This window comes from Hoplias malabaricus, chromosome 4, assembly GCF_029633855.1.
Source record: "Hoplias malabaricus isolate fHopMal1 chromosome 4, fHopMal1.hap1, whole genome shotgun sequence".
NCBI lineage: Eukaryota > Metazoa > Chordata > Actinopteri > Characiformes > Erythrinidae > Hoplias > Hoplias malabaricus.
This window is the reverse complement of record NC_089803.1, coordinates 43,945,777-43,961,829: the sequence shown is the minus strand read 5'-3', so window position 1 is coordinate 43,961,829 and position 16,053 is coordinate 43,945,777. Positions and strand designations below refer to the sequence as shown.

At 38.0% G+C, this 16,053-nt stretch overlaps 1 protein-coding gene across 1 annotated transcript in view; it reads left to right on the top strand.

The window, feature by feature from the left end:
- gnptab (N-acetylglucosamine-1-phosphate transferase subunits alpha and beta) overlaps positions 1-15,962 on the top strand; it is a 32,510-nt gene extending 16,548 nt beyond the window's left edge. Inside the window, exons 13-21 of the mRNA XM_066669562.1 lie at positions 682-1,649; positions 3,547-3,746; positions 4,604-4,823; positions 6,219-6,332; positions 6,819-6,904; positions 7,774-7,872; positions 8,012-8,179; positions 11,083-11,173; positions 12,598-15,962. Of these exons, the coding sequence (XP_066525659.1) occupies positions 682-1,649; positions 3,547-3,746; positions 4,604-4,823; positions 6,219-6,332; positions 6,819-6,904; positions 7,774-7,872; positions 8,012-8,179; positions 11,083-11,173; positions 12,598-12,669 (2,018 nt within the window). The 3' untranslated portion in view covers positions 12,670-15,962. The remainder of the gene's footprint in view (positions 1-681; positions 1,650-3,546; positions 3,747-4,603; positions 4,824-6,218; positions 6,333-6,818; positions 6,905-7,773; positions 7,873-8,011; positions 8,180-11,082; positions 11,174-12,597) is intronic.
- The last annotated feature ends 91 nt before the right edge of the window (positions 15,963-16,053 follow it).

The following is a 16,053-nucleotide window of genomic DNA, read 5'->3' as shown; positions in this document are numbered from 1 at the left end:
AGATATGTAAACAGTAAATAACAGTTTTGGAATCTATCTAAACAAAATAGAGAATGCTTAATAATAACATATTTATAAACCACATTGTTTGGTAAGCTGGGACACTGTGGAGTATACACATTAATCTGTGATTTTTTAAATCTAATATTGTACCCTTTGAAAGAAGTAAAATTTAATTTAAAGTCAAATTAATTAATTAAAAGTCAAATTAATATTGACCCTGTGCAGAATGTAAATTAAAACTAATTTGAATTATGTTTAGCCCTACATACAACATTTTAGATGCTGAAACTGAGAAATATATGTGTGTTTTACTAAGGAGTCACGCTGATGTAATCCATGCAAAATATGGGCTTGTTTTACTGAAATACTTGTTATACCAAAACCTGTAAATATTGTTCAGCATTAACGGTGCCTTCACAGATGTGCAAGTGACCTATGTGCACTAATACACTCTCATAATATCATGGATTCTGGTTTATGAACTGTGGGCTTATAATACATACATATTTTGTATGTATTTTTTACATACAAAATATGTATAAAATGGTTGTATTTTATGAAACTTGGTATTGTGTAAGTAACATCTTAAACTTATTTTAATTTTAAAATTTTCATGATGAGTGCATGCTTTTGTTGAATGAGAACTTAACCCATTTAGGATGTGTGTATGTTTATTAGATAACTTTGGCCAGCTCCATCATGTTGTCCTACAGAGGAACAAGACGAAGTACATTCTGCCTCAGGGTGAGCTGAGGCCCTACTTCAGCTTCTCGTCTTTTGCTAATCGTGCGTCCGAGGCTCATGTTGTTGATAACCCTGTGGTTCGTCACACATCTGTCGCCAACAAGTGGAAGACCATCCACCTGCTTCTGTTGCCAGGTTACAACACAACACAGATCATCTACAACCTCACATTCCAGGGTATAGGCGACCAAGAATTCATCATGAGTTTCAGTGTAACTGTGGATACCCGTGAGCTTCCCAAACCTAATATTTCAGAATCAGTCCAGGAGAAAGGCAATGAGGAGCAGAAGCTCGCTGTCACTACCCCTGAGCCAGAGATTGTGTTTGCAGATATCCCGTCTGAAAAGCAAGCCCCCAAAGTAAGAAAAAATCCCAGTGGAGAGGTGGAGAGGGTGGTAGAATGTCCTGCATTAAATACATCTCTTTTGCCTGAAAATGTGAGGCTCGAGCTGCAGAGACTGGACGAGAAGCTGTTGCTTGGGGACATCACCATGAAAGGTTACAATTTGACCAAAGCCACATTGCTGAAGCCTTTTTTAATGGACAAAGCAGTGTCTCAAGGAGAAGGCAAAGCAAAGGAAAGTGAAAGAACTGTAGATGAATCGCACAGAATAGGAAGACAAAAGTTTTCTCTCGTCCCAGTGAAGATTGACAATGAGCCTCAACAAGAACAGGCTTTGGCTGACCAATCACCTGTGAAGAACAGAGAGAAGCCCCCTGCGTCCAGACTGCTAGGCACCCTAGTGGGCAATTTTTCCAAGAGCAGGGATGCAGATGCCCAGGCTGGGGATGGGGAGGCAGAGTTAGTGCCCCCATTGGGCCGTAAACTCCAGTACTACACAGGTCCAGAATGGAGCTTCCTGCCATGGGAGAAGAGCAAATATTTCCAGGACCTGTTGGAGGTGAGGTATCATTGAACTGATATTTGAACAGCATATCATTTTAATGATTTATTATTTTCACTAATGGTCTTTTGACTACTACTTGTGTGTGCTATGAAGCTACTAGCAAACCTCAAGATGTTGCAGATGTGTTTTGGTCTGTTAATGTGAGAAGATGTTTTGCAGAAATATGATACAAATTGTCTTTACAGTGGTGTTGATAGGGAGTTGGTGTGTGTCTACAGTGCAAATGCTGTGTTTTTTTATATGCAGTGCAGATAATGGTAAATTGAAATATTAAATTAAAAAATATATATTCTGGAGTGTTTGGGACTACAGTGTATATACTTATCCACTGTGAATGTGTAGGAAATACATAAATGTTCAACACAAAAATATTTATATGCATTTTTCATGTAATGACTTTCTATGAGGATGCTGTTAGCGGGACAAGCCAGAGAATGCATTTAGTGTAAGTAGCTATCTAGCATTTTAAAAACACTTTATTGCCTTGAGTAAATCACTCATATGAAGATGTTAGATCAATTTTACGCTCCACCTTAAATGCAGCAGTGGCCACACAGGTTTTACCTTTAGGAGCTTTGAGCGTAAATTTGTCTGCTTTTAATGTGGAACAGAACATTATATTTTCTTGTTTCACTTAATGTGATTCACTAAAAGAGACTTTACTTTGGAGACTAACAATGGCCAAGCTTCTATATAAAGCCTTTCCACCAATCTCCCCTTAACATTCCATACTGTAGATGCTGTATTGGTCCTAATATGAATGTATGAGGTAGGACAAAATCCTAAGCTACTTTCAGTGACATTATTCCCATTTGTTCAGAATTAATTAACACATGGTTCCCATGGAAGAGGTTCTATATAATATGTATTTTATTTTCAGGGCAAGGAAACTGCTGACAGAGTTTGATTATTATGTGATCTGTGCCTTTAATGTTAGTCAGGTACAGGCCTAAATTTTGTATGGTAGTAATCAAATAGCATTAGATGAATTTGCTCTATAATATATTGTTAGTGACACCTGACTACAAAGGTTGTCGTGTAGTATGTGACACATTAGCTGGTGTAATGGATTTATCATTAATGTACTGCAGACGTTACAATAAACAAGCAAGGCTCTGTAAGGATTGTAAGACTTCAGTTTACTGAAGCACGCGCCTGCGCTGGCCTGGTTTCCCATTATGACCTGAAGAAAAAGTTGACCCTCCTGTCCATCCTACTAATTGTCATTGTATAATTGGCACCCTTTATAATTGGTATAATTTGAGTGTACAAATAAGTTAATTTCTTTTGTGTGTAACATATAATTGTAATGTTGTAATTGTAATATATTCCATGGTCCGAAAACACATGTTGGTTGGTGGATCGGCGACTCAAAAGTGTCCTTAGTTGTGAGTGTGTGAATGAATGTGTGTGTGTCGCCCTGCTAAGGACTGGTGCCCCCAGCAGGGTGTGTTCGCGCCCTGCGCCCAGTGATTCTTTGTAGACTCCGGACTCACAGCGACCCTGAACTGGATAAGTGGTTATATTCATAAGTGAATGAATATAATTGTAATTCAAAATTCAAACATCCCCCCTCTCTCTTTTGTCCTTTTATGGTTAATGTTGATTAGAATTAAAAATGACAATTCTCATTTTGTATAAAAATAAATATATAAATAAAATTAAGTATTAATACTTTACAATCGCTAACATTTAAATCAAATTCTTTAAATTGTCTCTCCCATACTTTTAGATAAAATATTACCCCAATAACAGAACAAATCCATGCACATGCTTTTGCAGCATTTTTCCATGATGGAACTCATAACTAAGGAACAATTCTCATAATTTCTGAGAAGATATCATTTTTGGATTAATACAGAAACAATTTAAAATGACACTTTACCAATAGGAGAAGGAGCGGCTGGAGAGAGAGCTGGAGTATAAAGCAGACAGCAGCACCACTGGCCGTAAGCTGAAAGACACTTTTGCAGATTCTCTCCGCTATGTCAACAAGCTTCTAAACAGGCAGTTTGGCTTCACGTCCCGCAAAGTGCCCGCTCACATGCCACACATGATCGACAGACTCATCATGCAGGAGCTACAAGACACGTAAGAACTTCACAACTACACTGTGTTTGCTGAATTATTGCAGCAAAATACCCTCAGTAACAGTTTCTGCTAGTCTTTTGGGGACTCTTAATTTTAATTATAATTGTAATGATTTGTAATTCAGTTCAGTTCCATTAAGCCATTGTGATAGAGGTGTAATGGTTAGAGAACCGGGCTTGGTACCAGCGGGAACATCCATGGCTGAAGTGCCCTTGAGCAAGGCACTGAACCCCTAAATGCTCCCTGGGTGCCGGGGATGGCTGCCCGCCACTCTGGGTGTGTGTTCAGAGCCCCTAGTGCACTTCTGTGTGTGTGTGTTCACTGCTACAGATGGGTTAAATGCAGAAGACACATTTTGTTGTACGTTGTACAATGACAAATAGTTGCACATTTCATTATCTTTATGATACAGTGGTATCATATTTCAACATATTTAATTCAGTTCAATACAGCAAAATAAACAGTGGCTGAAAAATATTATGAATATTATGAATGTTAAAAATGAATATTATCAAAATCCCTACTAAAATGTTAGTCTTTTGGCTGAATCCCAAAAGACTCTGTGTTAGACAAGCTTTGTATTGTTTAGTTGCATTTTGTTGATATTTTAAGCCCTATGTAGTGTACTCTGCAGTTAAAAAGTTGCCATTTGGGAATGTGGAAATTAATGCATTGAAGTGCAGTGAAAATGTATCTGTTTTTTCTTTTACACTGTCTGTCTTTTATTTTTATCCATTTTTAAAAATTATTTATTATTTTAAAGGATTTTAAGATATATTTAGCACCATGAATACGGGCCATTGAAAGTATCTGTCTTTATTTATCACTTTCTCTCTCTTTCCCTGTCTGTCTTTCAGCTTCCCTGAAGAATTTGATATTACTTCTTCCCATCGTGTTCGACATTCAGAGGACATGCAGTTTGCTTTCTCTTATTTCTATTTCCTGATGAGCGCTCTGCAACAGCTCAACGTCTCGCAGGTCTTTGATGAAATTGATACAGACCACTCGGGCGTGTTGTCTGATCGAGAGATACGCACACTTGCCACACGCATCCATGAGCTGCCCCTCAGCCTACAGGTACTTACAAATTGCCCTGCTGGAGAAGACGAATGGTTCTGCAGACCTGACTTACTAGGTGTATATATAGCATACTATTAAAGACTATTAGTTGCTAAAAGGCCTGCTTTTTATCTGATCTCTGACACATTCATGCATAAACTCTGGTGTGAGTCACTTCAGCCTGATAATGTGAAAGTAGACTATATTGTAACTACTGCAGTGAAAGTGTAAGATGTTGATTTTACATATAGTTATGGATGGACAAAAATTTACAGCATCTGTCTCTGACTGACAGTTATTACAGGGTGCTGTCATCAGTTTATTAAACTCGATTTTAGATTTAGTTTAAAAATATAAATATTGGCAAAGTCAAGAAGTTTATGCTTGATGGTGATGTGATGTTTCTTGTTTATTCTTGCCATTTTTTCTGTGGCTTTTATGTTGTTCATGTCAATTATGTCAATATTCTCTGTTCTCTCAGCTCCATTGACCATACATTAGCAATTTTACAGACTGTAGTCCACCTGTTTTTCTGCATACTTTCTTATCCCCATTTCACCCTGCTCTTCAACAGTCAGGCCCTCCAGAGGACCGCCACAGAGCAGGTATTATTTTGTGGGGTGGATAATTCTCAGGGCTGCAGTGACACTGATGTGGTGGTGTTGTATTTGTGTGTTTTGCGCTGCTTTGTGTGCATCAGACACAGCAGCTCCTGGAGTATTTAAATTCTCCACTCACTGCCCACTTTTTAAGACACTGCTACCTCGTTGGTCCACCTTGTAGATGTAAAGTCAGATCCAATAGCTCATCTGCTGCTGCACAGTTTGTGCTGGTCGTCCTCTAGTCCTTCATCAGTGAACACTGTCAGCTGGATATTTTTGGTTGGTGGACTATTCTCAGTCCAGTGAGGGCTTTACAAACTCCTGCAGCCCTGTTGTGTCTGATCCGCCCTTACTAGCACAAGACACACTAAGACATCGCGACAAATCAGTGTTACTGCAGCACTAAGTATGATCCCCCACCCAAATCAGACCTGCTTATGGGTCATCCTGACCATTGAAGAACAGGGTGAAATGGGGATAAGAAGGATAAGAAAGTAGGCAGAGAAACACGTGGACTACAGTCTGTGACTGTAGAACAACAAAGTGCTCCTGTGGGGTCAGTGGAGGTGATAAAATGGGCAGTGAATGTAGATACAAGGTAGGTGTTCCTAATATAGTTATCTTTCAGTGCATAAGACTAGCTGAGTCTTGTAGTAAGTAAGTCACATATATTCCACACAGAACACAGTTAATCAACACATATCTGCCCAAAAGTGAAAGCAACCCAAGGGAATGTGTTTCTGCCTTGAATTTCTGAGGATGTTTGTTTGTTAATGTTCTCATCTGTGTTTGTGTCTGTTGTTGCGAGCAGGATTTGACAGGTCTGGAGCAGATGCTGATAAACTGTTCTAAGACACTCCCCACCAACCAGACTCAGCTCCACATGGTGAACCCCACCCAGGAGACCTACTATGACCCCAGCATGGTGAGAGAGCTGCTTAGAACCATTTTTCTAAATAATATATCCATTAAAATGTTCAGTGTGCTCTCTTAGGTTTGAGTTTATGTTTGCTTGATTGCTTTTCTCTGAACACACACACGAGGTTTATCTCATTTACATGGACTGGGACTTCATAATCAGTTGTTAGTTAATAGATACTACAAAGATCTACAATACATTTGAGCCAGTCTTTTATTTTGTGCTGTGAGTGAGATAATTAAAAGACAATTCTTCTTCGGCTGTGTGGCCGATCACATGAACCAACAAAGGCAAACATATTTATGCTGAATTTAAGCATAATCTTTTAAGGGTTCAATTGTTTTAGTACATTGCAAGACATTCCATTATTGCAATATGAATCTTAATTGTGTTGTTTTGTTCATAATGTGCAGCCTTAATGTGGACATGTGAACACAGATGTTAAAAAGGGTTGATGGCTAATGCTAGATGCTTTTAATTTCTTGTCTGCAGCCTCCAGTTACCAAAGGTCTGGTGGTGCATTGCAAGCCAATTTCAGAGAAAATCCAGAAAGCCTTCAAGGACCAGAACAAGTACAAGTAGGTCTAATATAGGATTGTATACATAATATGTAGCACCTTGTGTACATGTTGTAATGTATTATATAATATCCTGTTGTTAGGAATATTTTATTTATTTATGCATTTATTTATTTATTCATATTCATTTAGTCATATCAGAACATATCAGAACCACCTCATTGTACCTACACTCATTGTCTGCTTTATCAGCTTCTGCATTTCTATAATTACAGACTATAGTCCATCTGTTGTTCTGCATGCTTTGCCCACTTCAACCCTGTTCTTCAATGGTTGGGACCCCAGAATACACCCACAGAGCATGTATGATTTGGGTAGTGGAACATCACTGACACTGATGTAGTGGTAATGTACTATCTCAACACACTCTAACACAAGTGGATCAGACACAGCAGGGCTGCTGGAGATTTTAAACCACTCGTGGTCACAGCAAGACTGAGAGTAGTTCACCAGCCAACAGCATCCTGTGTCCACTCTGACTCTAACAGAGTGGACAGTAATTTGACACAGTCTTTAAAAACACTAGCAGCACTGCTGTGTCTGATCCACATGTACCAGCACCACACACACTATCACCACTACCACCAGCATCACTGAGAATGATCCACCACCTAAATCATTCCTGACTATTGAAGGACAGTGTAAAAGGCAGCAAACAATGTATGCAGAGAAACAAATGGACTACAGTCTGTAAATGTAGAACTACACAGTGCTCCCGTTTGGTCAGAGGAGCTGATAAAATGGATATAGAATGGATTCTGATATAGAATATATTATCTCTATATATCTATGTATCAACCGTGCAAGATTAGAAATAGATAAATAGTTGCTTAATCCTTACATGATACTGTTTTTTCCTTCTTGATTAGGTTTGAGATAATGGGAGAAGAAGAGATTGCCTTTAAAATGGTACGAACCAATGTCTCACATGTGGTGGGACAGCTGGATGACATAAGGAAAAACCCAAGGTGTGTTCAGAGGCTCTGAGGGTCTTTCACTTTAACATGACTAACGAAAACATGATATTATCACGACATTACGACGAGAAAATATGTCATCGTTTAATGAGACAACATGCTGTGTTTATCATTGCTCTTTTCCCTGCAGGAAATTCATCTGTCTGAATGACAACATTGACCACAGCCACAAGGACGCTAGCACGGTGAAAGCTGTCCTGAGGGACTTCTATGAGTCCATGTTTCCGTTGGCTTCGCAGTTTGAGCTGCCTCGCGAGTACCGCAACCGCTTCCTCCACATGGGAGAGCTGCAGGAGTGGTGAGAGCATTAGCATTAGCCTTAGCATTCCAGCCACAGCCCAGAGGAAGTGAGCTGCATGGAAAGAGTGATGATATCAAGGAGGTATCTTGGTTATTTTAACACAAGCCAATGCCTGTTTGGCTGCCATAACTGAGATGATCTTTAGTTATCAAAAGTATAATTAAGAACCATGGGAATCATCTGGTTGTATGGTTTGATTTTGTCACCTATTTTTAGACATCAAAGCAAATGGTGGCAGGGCAGACAATTATGTTTTTGACTATGCAAAACAGAAATCAAATGTGAATCAACTACCCATTACTGACACTTAACTGAAACTACACACTACTGAAATTTAAAATACAATTATATAATTACATCAGTTGGTAAAGAAAAATTTGAATAAAATACATATTGATTAGGGGAAAATATACAAAACTAATTACAAACCACAAAAATGCAGAACAGTGTGTCCCTCTGTGAAGGACTGGCCCTCCTTCAGGGTGTGTTCCTGCCTTGCACCCAGTGATTCCTGGTAGGCCATGGACCCACCACGACCCTGAACTGGAAAAGCAGTTACAGACAATGAATGAATGAAAAACGCTCAGAATTGAAGTAGCACTTAAAATTAATATACATATGTATTTAGTCCTCACTTCACTATATATATAGTATGGGAATACTGTATTTATTTTACAGTATGTGTAGTTGTATAAGTATATTTAACGTATTGCTTCATCATACAGTTGTGATTTGTTTCTCGGTATTTTTGAATGTGAGCTATATTTTTATTCCTGTCACCACTGCAGGAGGGATGCCCAATAGCTGTCAGCACCAGTGGGAATTCTGGGAATTGGAGGGCGCTTGAGGTTGTGTTTGCATGTGTAAATGTGTGCTTGTATTTTTAGACCTGTGTGTGTGACCTCCATCTTAAAAATAATAAGAGCTGCTTTAAAATATATATATATATTCTCTATTTTTGTTTTCGAAATTTAAATATGCACTGTGATTTGAAACAGTGCTTTAACTTTTTTGACTCTTTTAAATGTAGGGATAAGATTAGAAATAGTCATCATGTTATGGATCAGGGTAAAGGTCGAACTTTGGATTTGTTTTTGGAATCTCTGAAGGACTGTAACAGAGCCTGCGTTGACAGCTGTGGCCCTGCTTTTGAATATTGTAATTTCTTAACAAGTTACTCCCAGTAAAGATGAACTCTCATAACTTTTTATAATCACACACAAACAAAGCCCCTTTCATTATTTTTTATGCACAACCCAAATATGTGATTTGATTTTTGTTTTACTTAACAGTAAAAGCTGTAGTTTAGCATTGCAGTTAGCTACCAAGAGATTGTTCAGTCCTATATGCTAGGCTTTCTCTCTCTGATCATGGCCGAGAAACAGCTGAGAAATGTTTCAAATGTTGAAAAGTGTGAACCTGTTGCATATGTGGGTAAAATTTACTTATTTTTTGTTGTTTCAGATTAGCTAATGTGGAACTGACTCTAAATTTGGTAGACCACTAACTGCATGAATATAAACACAGACCCAATATGCTACAAAACGAAATAACACGAGTTACAAATAGGTGTTGGGGTCATTTAAACAGTGAATAAAAACTTAGAAGTTAAACTTCAGCCACCTACAAACAAGTCATTTGTTTACTCAAACATGCCATTGCACTTTTAAAGACACAAAGCTTCTGAACCTAAACAAACAAGAGAACTGCAGTTCCCCAGAATCATAGAAGTCAGTGCTCCTATGGCTATATGATACTGACATTTACATATAAGTTTCTTACACTTGTCATAAAAGGTTTATGTAAGTGTCCTGTAATCTGACAAATGGGGACCTACAGTAACATGTCATTTACAGGAATCTCCATTCCATAACTTGGGACAAATTATTAGCATTTTTTGAGGCCAAAGGTGAAATGTTTAGTCAGAGGCATCAAGCAATAGGCAGAGTCCTCCTTGTCTGATGTAATGTTTGGTCCTTACAGATGAAGTAATACAATTGCATGTGTGGGATTGAATTGTTTGCCTGTATGGACTTGTGTCTCTGTGGAGACCAGCTGTTTAAGACACAGAGTTTTTCAAATTCATGGCAGGTTTTAGACATGATGCTGGACACAGCTCTGAAATAGCTGGACGTCCTGCGGTGTGGGCAGTCAGATCACATGATGCTGAGTTTTCTTCTCCGTAACAGAGCTGCCTGGCTTCTCAGTTATGAATGGCCATGTGCAGCACTCATAGTTTCCAGCTTATACACCTCCACAAAAACACACACACAAACACACACCCCTACAAGGTGCTGACAGGAGACTGACAAACATGTAGCAATAGTTCTGCAAGTCGATGATGTCAGTCACCCTCACCTCAGGCAGGCTGCAGCATGACATAACACTCAGACTAAAACGAGGACCGCTGCCAGTCATTATCACTTACTTCAGGTTAACAATAGGCGAACAGTGCTATTGTTTGAGACAAGCCCTGTCCTGAAACACATGATTGGGATATTAATGGAACATATCCCTTTTGCCTCAGTCATTCGAGAGCTGTTTGTGGTCTGAAGTGTTTTTTTATTAGTATTATTATTAGTTTTGCACTCACCCAAGAAACCAGTGCTGCTAACAATAAGTGAGTAACAAATATTTGATTCTAGTAATCTTAAATGGACTTTCTCAAGTGCTTTCTGGCACTCTGACAAGTAACTGTATCTTGATGTGTTTGGAGGTCAATCTGGTGCCTTTTGCTGGGCAATTTACACTGTGGTGATATGTATTTATAATCTTCTAGTTAGTTACATCAGCCTTGTAGCCGCAGTCCAAAACCATTCCACAGCTAATGCATTCAGGAATGATGTTCCACACATTAAAAATGGTTTCAAACATTGATTATATATTTACCTGTTTTGCAGGCGAATATACCGGGACAAGCTGAAGTTCTGGACTCACTGTGTACTGGTGACGTTGGTCATTTTCACTGTCATCTCTTTCTTCGCTGAACAGGTTAGTGTAGTTTCTATAGACAGAAACTTTATTATAATAATCACCTATGAAGCAAATTCAAATGCTAAAATGCATCAAACATAAAAAATAAAAACATTACAACATTTCTACAGATGGTGCAGAAAACACTCTAGTGACATTTAATTGGCGAATTCATAAATCATCAATAAAACCACCACAGTAAACATACCATTAATCCATTAAATGCATATGATTTTTAAAAAATAACACTGTAAAAAATAAATTTGATATATACAAAATTGTCAAATAAAACCAGTACTTAAAAATGTATTTAATTTGGTTATGGAGTTCATAGCATCTTTGTGGTGCTGCGTATTTATATGTAATTATGTGGTTGTGTAACACCAGGGTAGTTTTATTAATGATGAGGTAAGTGGAAATGACTGACTGACATGTGCCAAGCACATTCCTGAAGCATGTGGAGAATGGCTACATTGTGATGTGATCTTTTGGTGGAGGGGTCATGTTCGTCTCTTGTTGATCCAGGGAGAAGGTTAATTAGCCCACTGACCTTTCAGTGGACCATACGTCTTACTCTGTGTGCCACACAGGAATCCTTCATGGACCCTATCCCCCCCTCCCCCCTCCCCCCCCCTCTCTCTCTCTCTCTCTCTCAATTTTTTTTTTAACCAACAAAAAGCTTACTATTATAGGGAAATGTGTATTTGTATGTGTTGTAATATTTTTTAATATGCTATCATGGATTATGTTTTAATTTTTTTTATTACTATATACAATTTGTCAACATTTCAGAACTAAAATGTATTTCCTTCTTCCGTTTCCACTGATTTTGCATTTCAGTTCTGTTTTGTATTCTGTTGGTCCATTTGGATGCTTCCCATCAACAGGAAATTGTTTCATCGTCAGTTGTTTGGCTTGAGCTGGTCACAGGCCACTGGGCAATGTAGTGCATCATAAACTATATGAACACTTCTGCTCTGGCAGCTTGGGACATTGCCAACTCTTTTTGTCTCAGCAGTAAATTTATACTTACTAATTAGCCATAACGTAAAATTATCAAGACCTCTTTTTAGTGACACCACTGACATGGTGGTGGTAAGTGTGTTGTGCTGGTACGACTGGCTCAGACACTGCACTTCTGCTGAAGTTTTTAAATCTCTCAGTGTCCAATGACCAACACAAATTGTACAGCAACATATGAGCTACTGTCTCTGACTGACCGGTGTATATATAAAATAGCATGTTGTTTCCTCATATACCTTGTACACCATTTGTACTTTGATGAACCAGTGCCAGCTTATGCCTACTGTGTTTATGTGGAATCAGATTAAGTACTATCTTCTGATCCACTAGGTTAATATGGAACTTGCCTGAGTTTATCATCGATACATGAATATAGTTGTCATGCTTATGTTTAATCCTGTGTGTTTTTCTTCCTGTAGCTAATTATGTTGAAGCGACGATTCTTCCCCAGACGCAGGGTCAGCAAGGAGAGTAGCTCAGAACGAGTGTGAACTAGAGTGTGGGGAAACTCGTCATCTTGTGGAGTTCAAGGAAAGAGAGATCTTGATTTGCTTGTGGATTAAGAGCAAATTGTCTGTTCCCATAGTAACCTCAGTGCTATAAACTTTGATAGCACAAGAACACAGACATGAATATTTTCTTGGGAATTAAAACTCAGAGCTTATTTGAACAAATTTCCTAAAAGAGTTTATTTTAAAACTGAGGGACTGGAACTAACAGTGGGACCATGCATGCCTCTTCCACTGGAGGGCGACAGCGAGACGCCGCTAGGCATGGAGCAACCGTCACGTTTCACTGAAGTCAGAAGAACAGAAAGGCTGCGTCTCAAATGCCTCCTAGGCTCCCTTCCCAGTGCAATATGACTTAGTGGCTCATAAATATGTCGTAGTGTCTCAGAAAAGAGACTTAAAATCTCATAATTATGACGTATTTTCAAATAATTACAACTTAGCACCTCATAATAATGGCAGTTAAAGATTAAGATTGTACTTTTATGAGATGGCATATAATTATTATGATATAGTAAAAAAAATAATTGAGGAACCTATAATATTGGCATTATTAACATTCCAGGTCATTGTTATACTAATATGCTAAATCATAATTATGAGATACTAGGTAATATTATGAGGTAGGAAAGACCAATGGAGAGGCACGAGAATGAGATGGGAAGTTAAAATTATTTCATCAGAAGTCATAATCAGAGATTTTCTCAGTACGGTGACTTACTATATATATATATATATATAGTCACAAGATGTATATTTAAATCTTTGTTTTCTTGGGGGGGTGAGGGAGATAAACACTCCAGTTGTCAGTTTATTTTTATTTTTTTCTCAGATAAGTAGATGTGATCAGATTTCTCTCTTTTCTGATGGTTCTACAAACAGGTACAGATCCTACTAACAGCTGTCCTTCTCTGAGGAGTTGGCTGAGTACAGGCCTTGTTCTCCAAGGTTTTCTGTACACAAAACAGCACTGTATTTAATGTCACTGCATTTGGGTTTGTGTCACAGCTCTGAAATAATAGGATTTTAAATCGATTTAGGGGTAATATTTAAAGGGGAGGAGGACTTTAGATAATTGTTTCTGGCTACATTTTCCTCTCTGTCTTGCACACAGTGCCTTGTCTCTAGTTGGAGAGCTCTGCACCCTTCCTTCATCACTGACTATGATGGTGTCTTTTTCTGCCTTTCTATTTCTACAACAAAAGTGATACAAACATTAAATCTTTTTTTTCTTTGTTTCTTTAATGCTTTAATTCTCTTTTAATGCATGGGGATGAGGTACATGATTGTAGCCTGAAGCCATATACATGTGAGTCTGTGTCAGGAATGAATTTCAAACCATTCATGGCATGCTGCACCTCTGATTTGCACATTGGGCCAGATTTACAGTGGTGAATGGAATGAATTGTGGAATGTAGTTCTGTCAAACCTGGTGGACTGAATTTCTCGACTTTAACAGTTCCAGGTTCGTAGTGAGGCTAAATGGACCTGCTGAAAACAGTGGATGTGAACTAGTTGATCAAGACCAATTAACTGTAAACATTTCACTGCTTAATCTCCCTTTTTTATATATGAGCTCCACCTTGATAAAACAGGTTTAGTGATAAATGAGTGGCAACCATGAATCACAAAAAAATATATATTTAAGGGAACTTTTGAAGCTCAGTGACCTAGGACAGGTCTTCACTAACTCTCATTTACACACATCAGCTCTCTTATTGAGGGTGCGCAAACTTGAACAGCCTTCCTTCATTAGATAAATGAAGGAATCATGTGCAAAAAGGAAGTTTATAAAGGGTTGAGCAGCTTTGAGCTTTGAAGCTTTCTCGTGTTTTATTTAAAACAACTGTGAAGTTAAGTACACTGTATATTCAGTCCAGTGTATTACTAAAATAATATGAAATCATATTTTATAAATCTATATGTAGAATTTCATCTTGAGATTATTGTAAGATTATTTACATTTGGACTAGACAGGTTTTTCTTGCTTCACCAGAGAAGTAAACAGACTATCTTGGCAGATCATTTTGATCAGTTTCAGACATGTCTAAAAATGAGCAAAATTATCTGGCAGTATAGGCAGATTACTACCGCAACCTCTACATTACTGAACCCTTATAAAAAGTTTATTGGGTATATTTCTGAAAATTTGGTGAACTAGACTGTGATATCTTGGGATATCTTCAGGAATTTCTTGATTGTTCTGTTATTCTGAGCTTTGATTAATCCGCAATGATGATAATCTGTAGATGAGGTTCTACAGATCTTGTCTCTCATTTAGCATGTTCCTGAGTTATGATGTCATCATGCAAATTACAGGCTACAGGTGCATATGGTTATAGCAAGCAAATACATGTCTTAAGTTTTTTGTTTTAAAGTCTTACATAATTCTCAAGGTGAGAAATTTAGTTATTTTGTTTCCTCCCCTCAGGTTGTGAAAACGTGAAAAAAATAATTATAGCATGATTGCTGAAGCCTTTGACGTACAGATACGGATCTCTGTCCAATGTAATTTAAAATAATTAACATGCCATTTTTTTGTTTGTTTGTCTTTTGCTTTTATTAAAGGAATATTCTCAGTGCAAAGTGCAATGAAAGGAATAAACTTTTTTTCTGCTCAAAGGTGTCTTCTGTAAACTGCTTTGATGTTGATTGACACATCATTGGATATTAAGAATGATTTGTTTCCAATATGAGAATCTCACACCATTCATGTTACGTAAGTCGCAAGTGTATTTCCACTTGACACTGCAGTATTCCAGCAACAGTCTCAAATAGATGGACGGATAATCTAATATAATAAACCTACGGAACCAATCATGGAAGCATGGCAGGGCATTCAAGCTGCAGGCAGGTAAAGGAGTGGTGGAGACAGGGGCGGTGGCTAATTGCATGTTCATAGATGAGCACATACAGAATTAAGGAATTAAGGCAAAAGTGTACATCTCAACAACTTATCTTGGAAATAACCCCCAAATGTGGAATTTGGATGAACTGAGTTTTAGGGGTTTAATCAAAGACCAGGAAGGGACTTAAAAAAGTTTTCATTCCCACAGATAAAGATCTATATTTAAAAGGCCCCACCGATACCATTAAAGAGCGTGTGGCAGTCAGCATTTTTTGTTGTTGTTGTTTACCTGTTTGTTTGTTTTTTAAGCAATCCATCCCCAAACAATAAAACAAAGCTTAATTTAATTTAAAAACAAACAAATCAACACAATGAAATTTTTTATTACACATAAAATCACATAAAATTTATTTGAAGATTAGCCCTTTGGGAGGAGATATCGAAAGCAGGCAGTGTTGTGAGAGTAAGTGCACCATCAAAACAGGTACAGGATCACCCTAAACGTTCATCGTCCATCT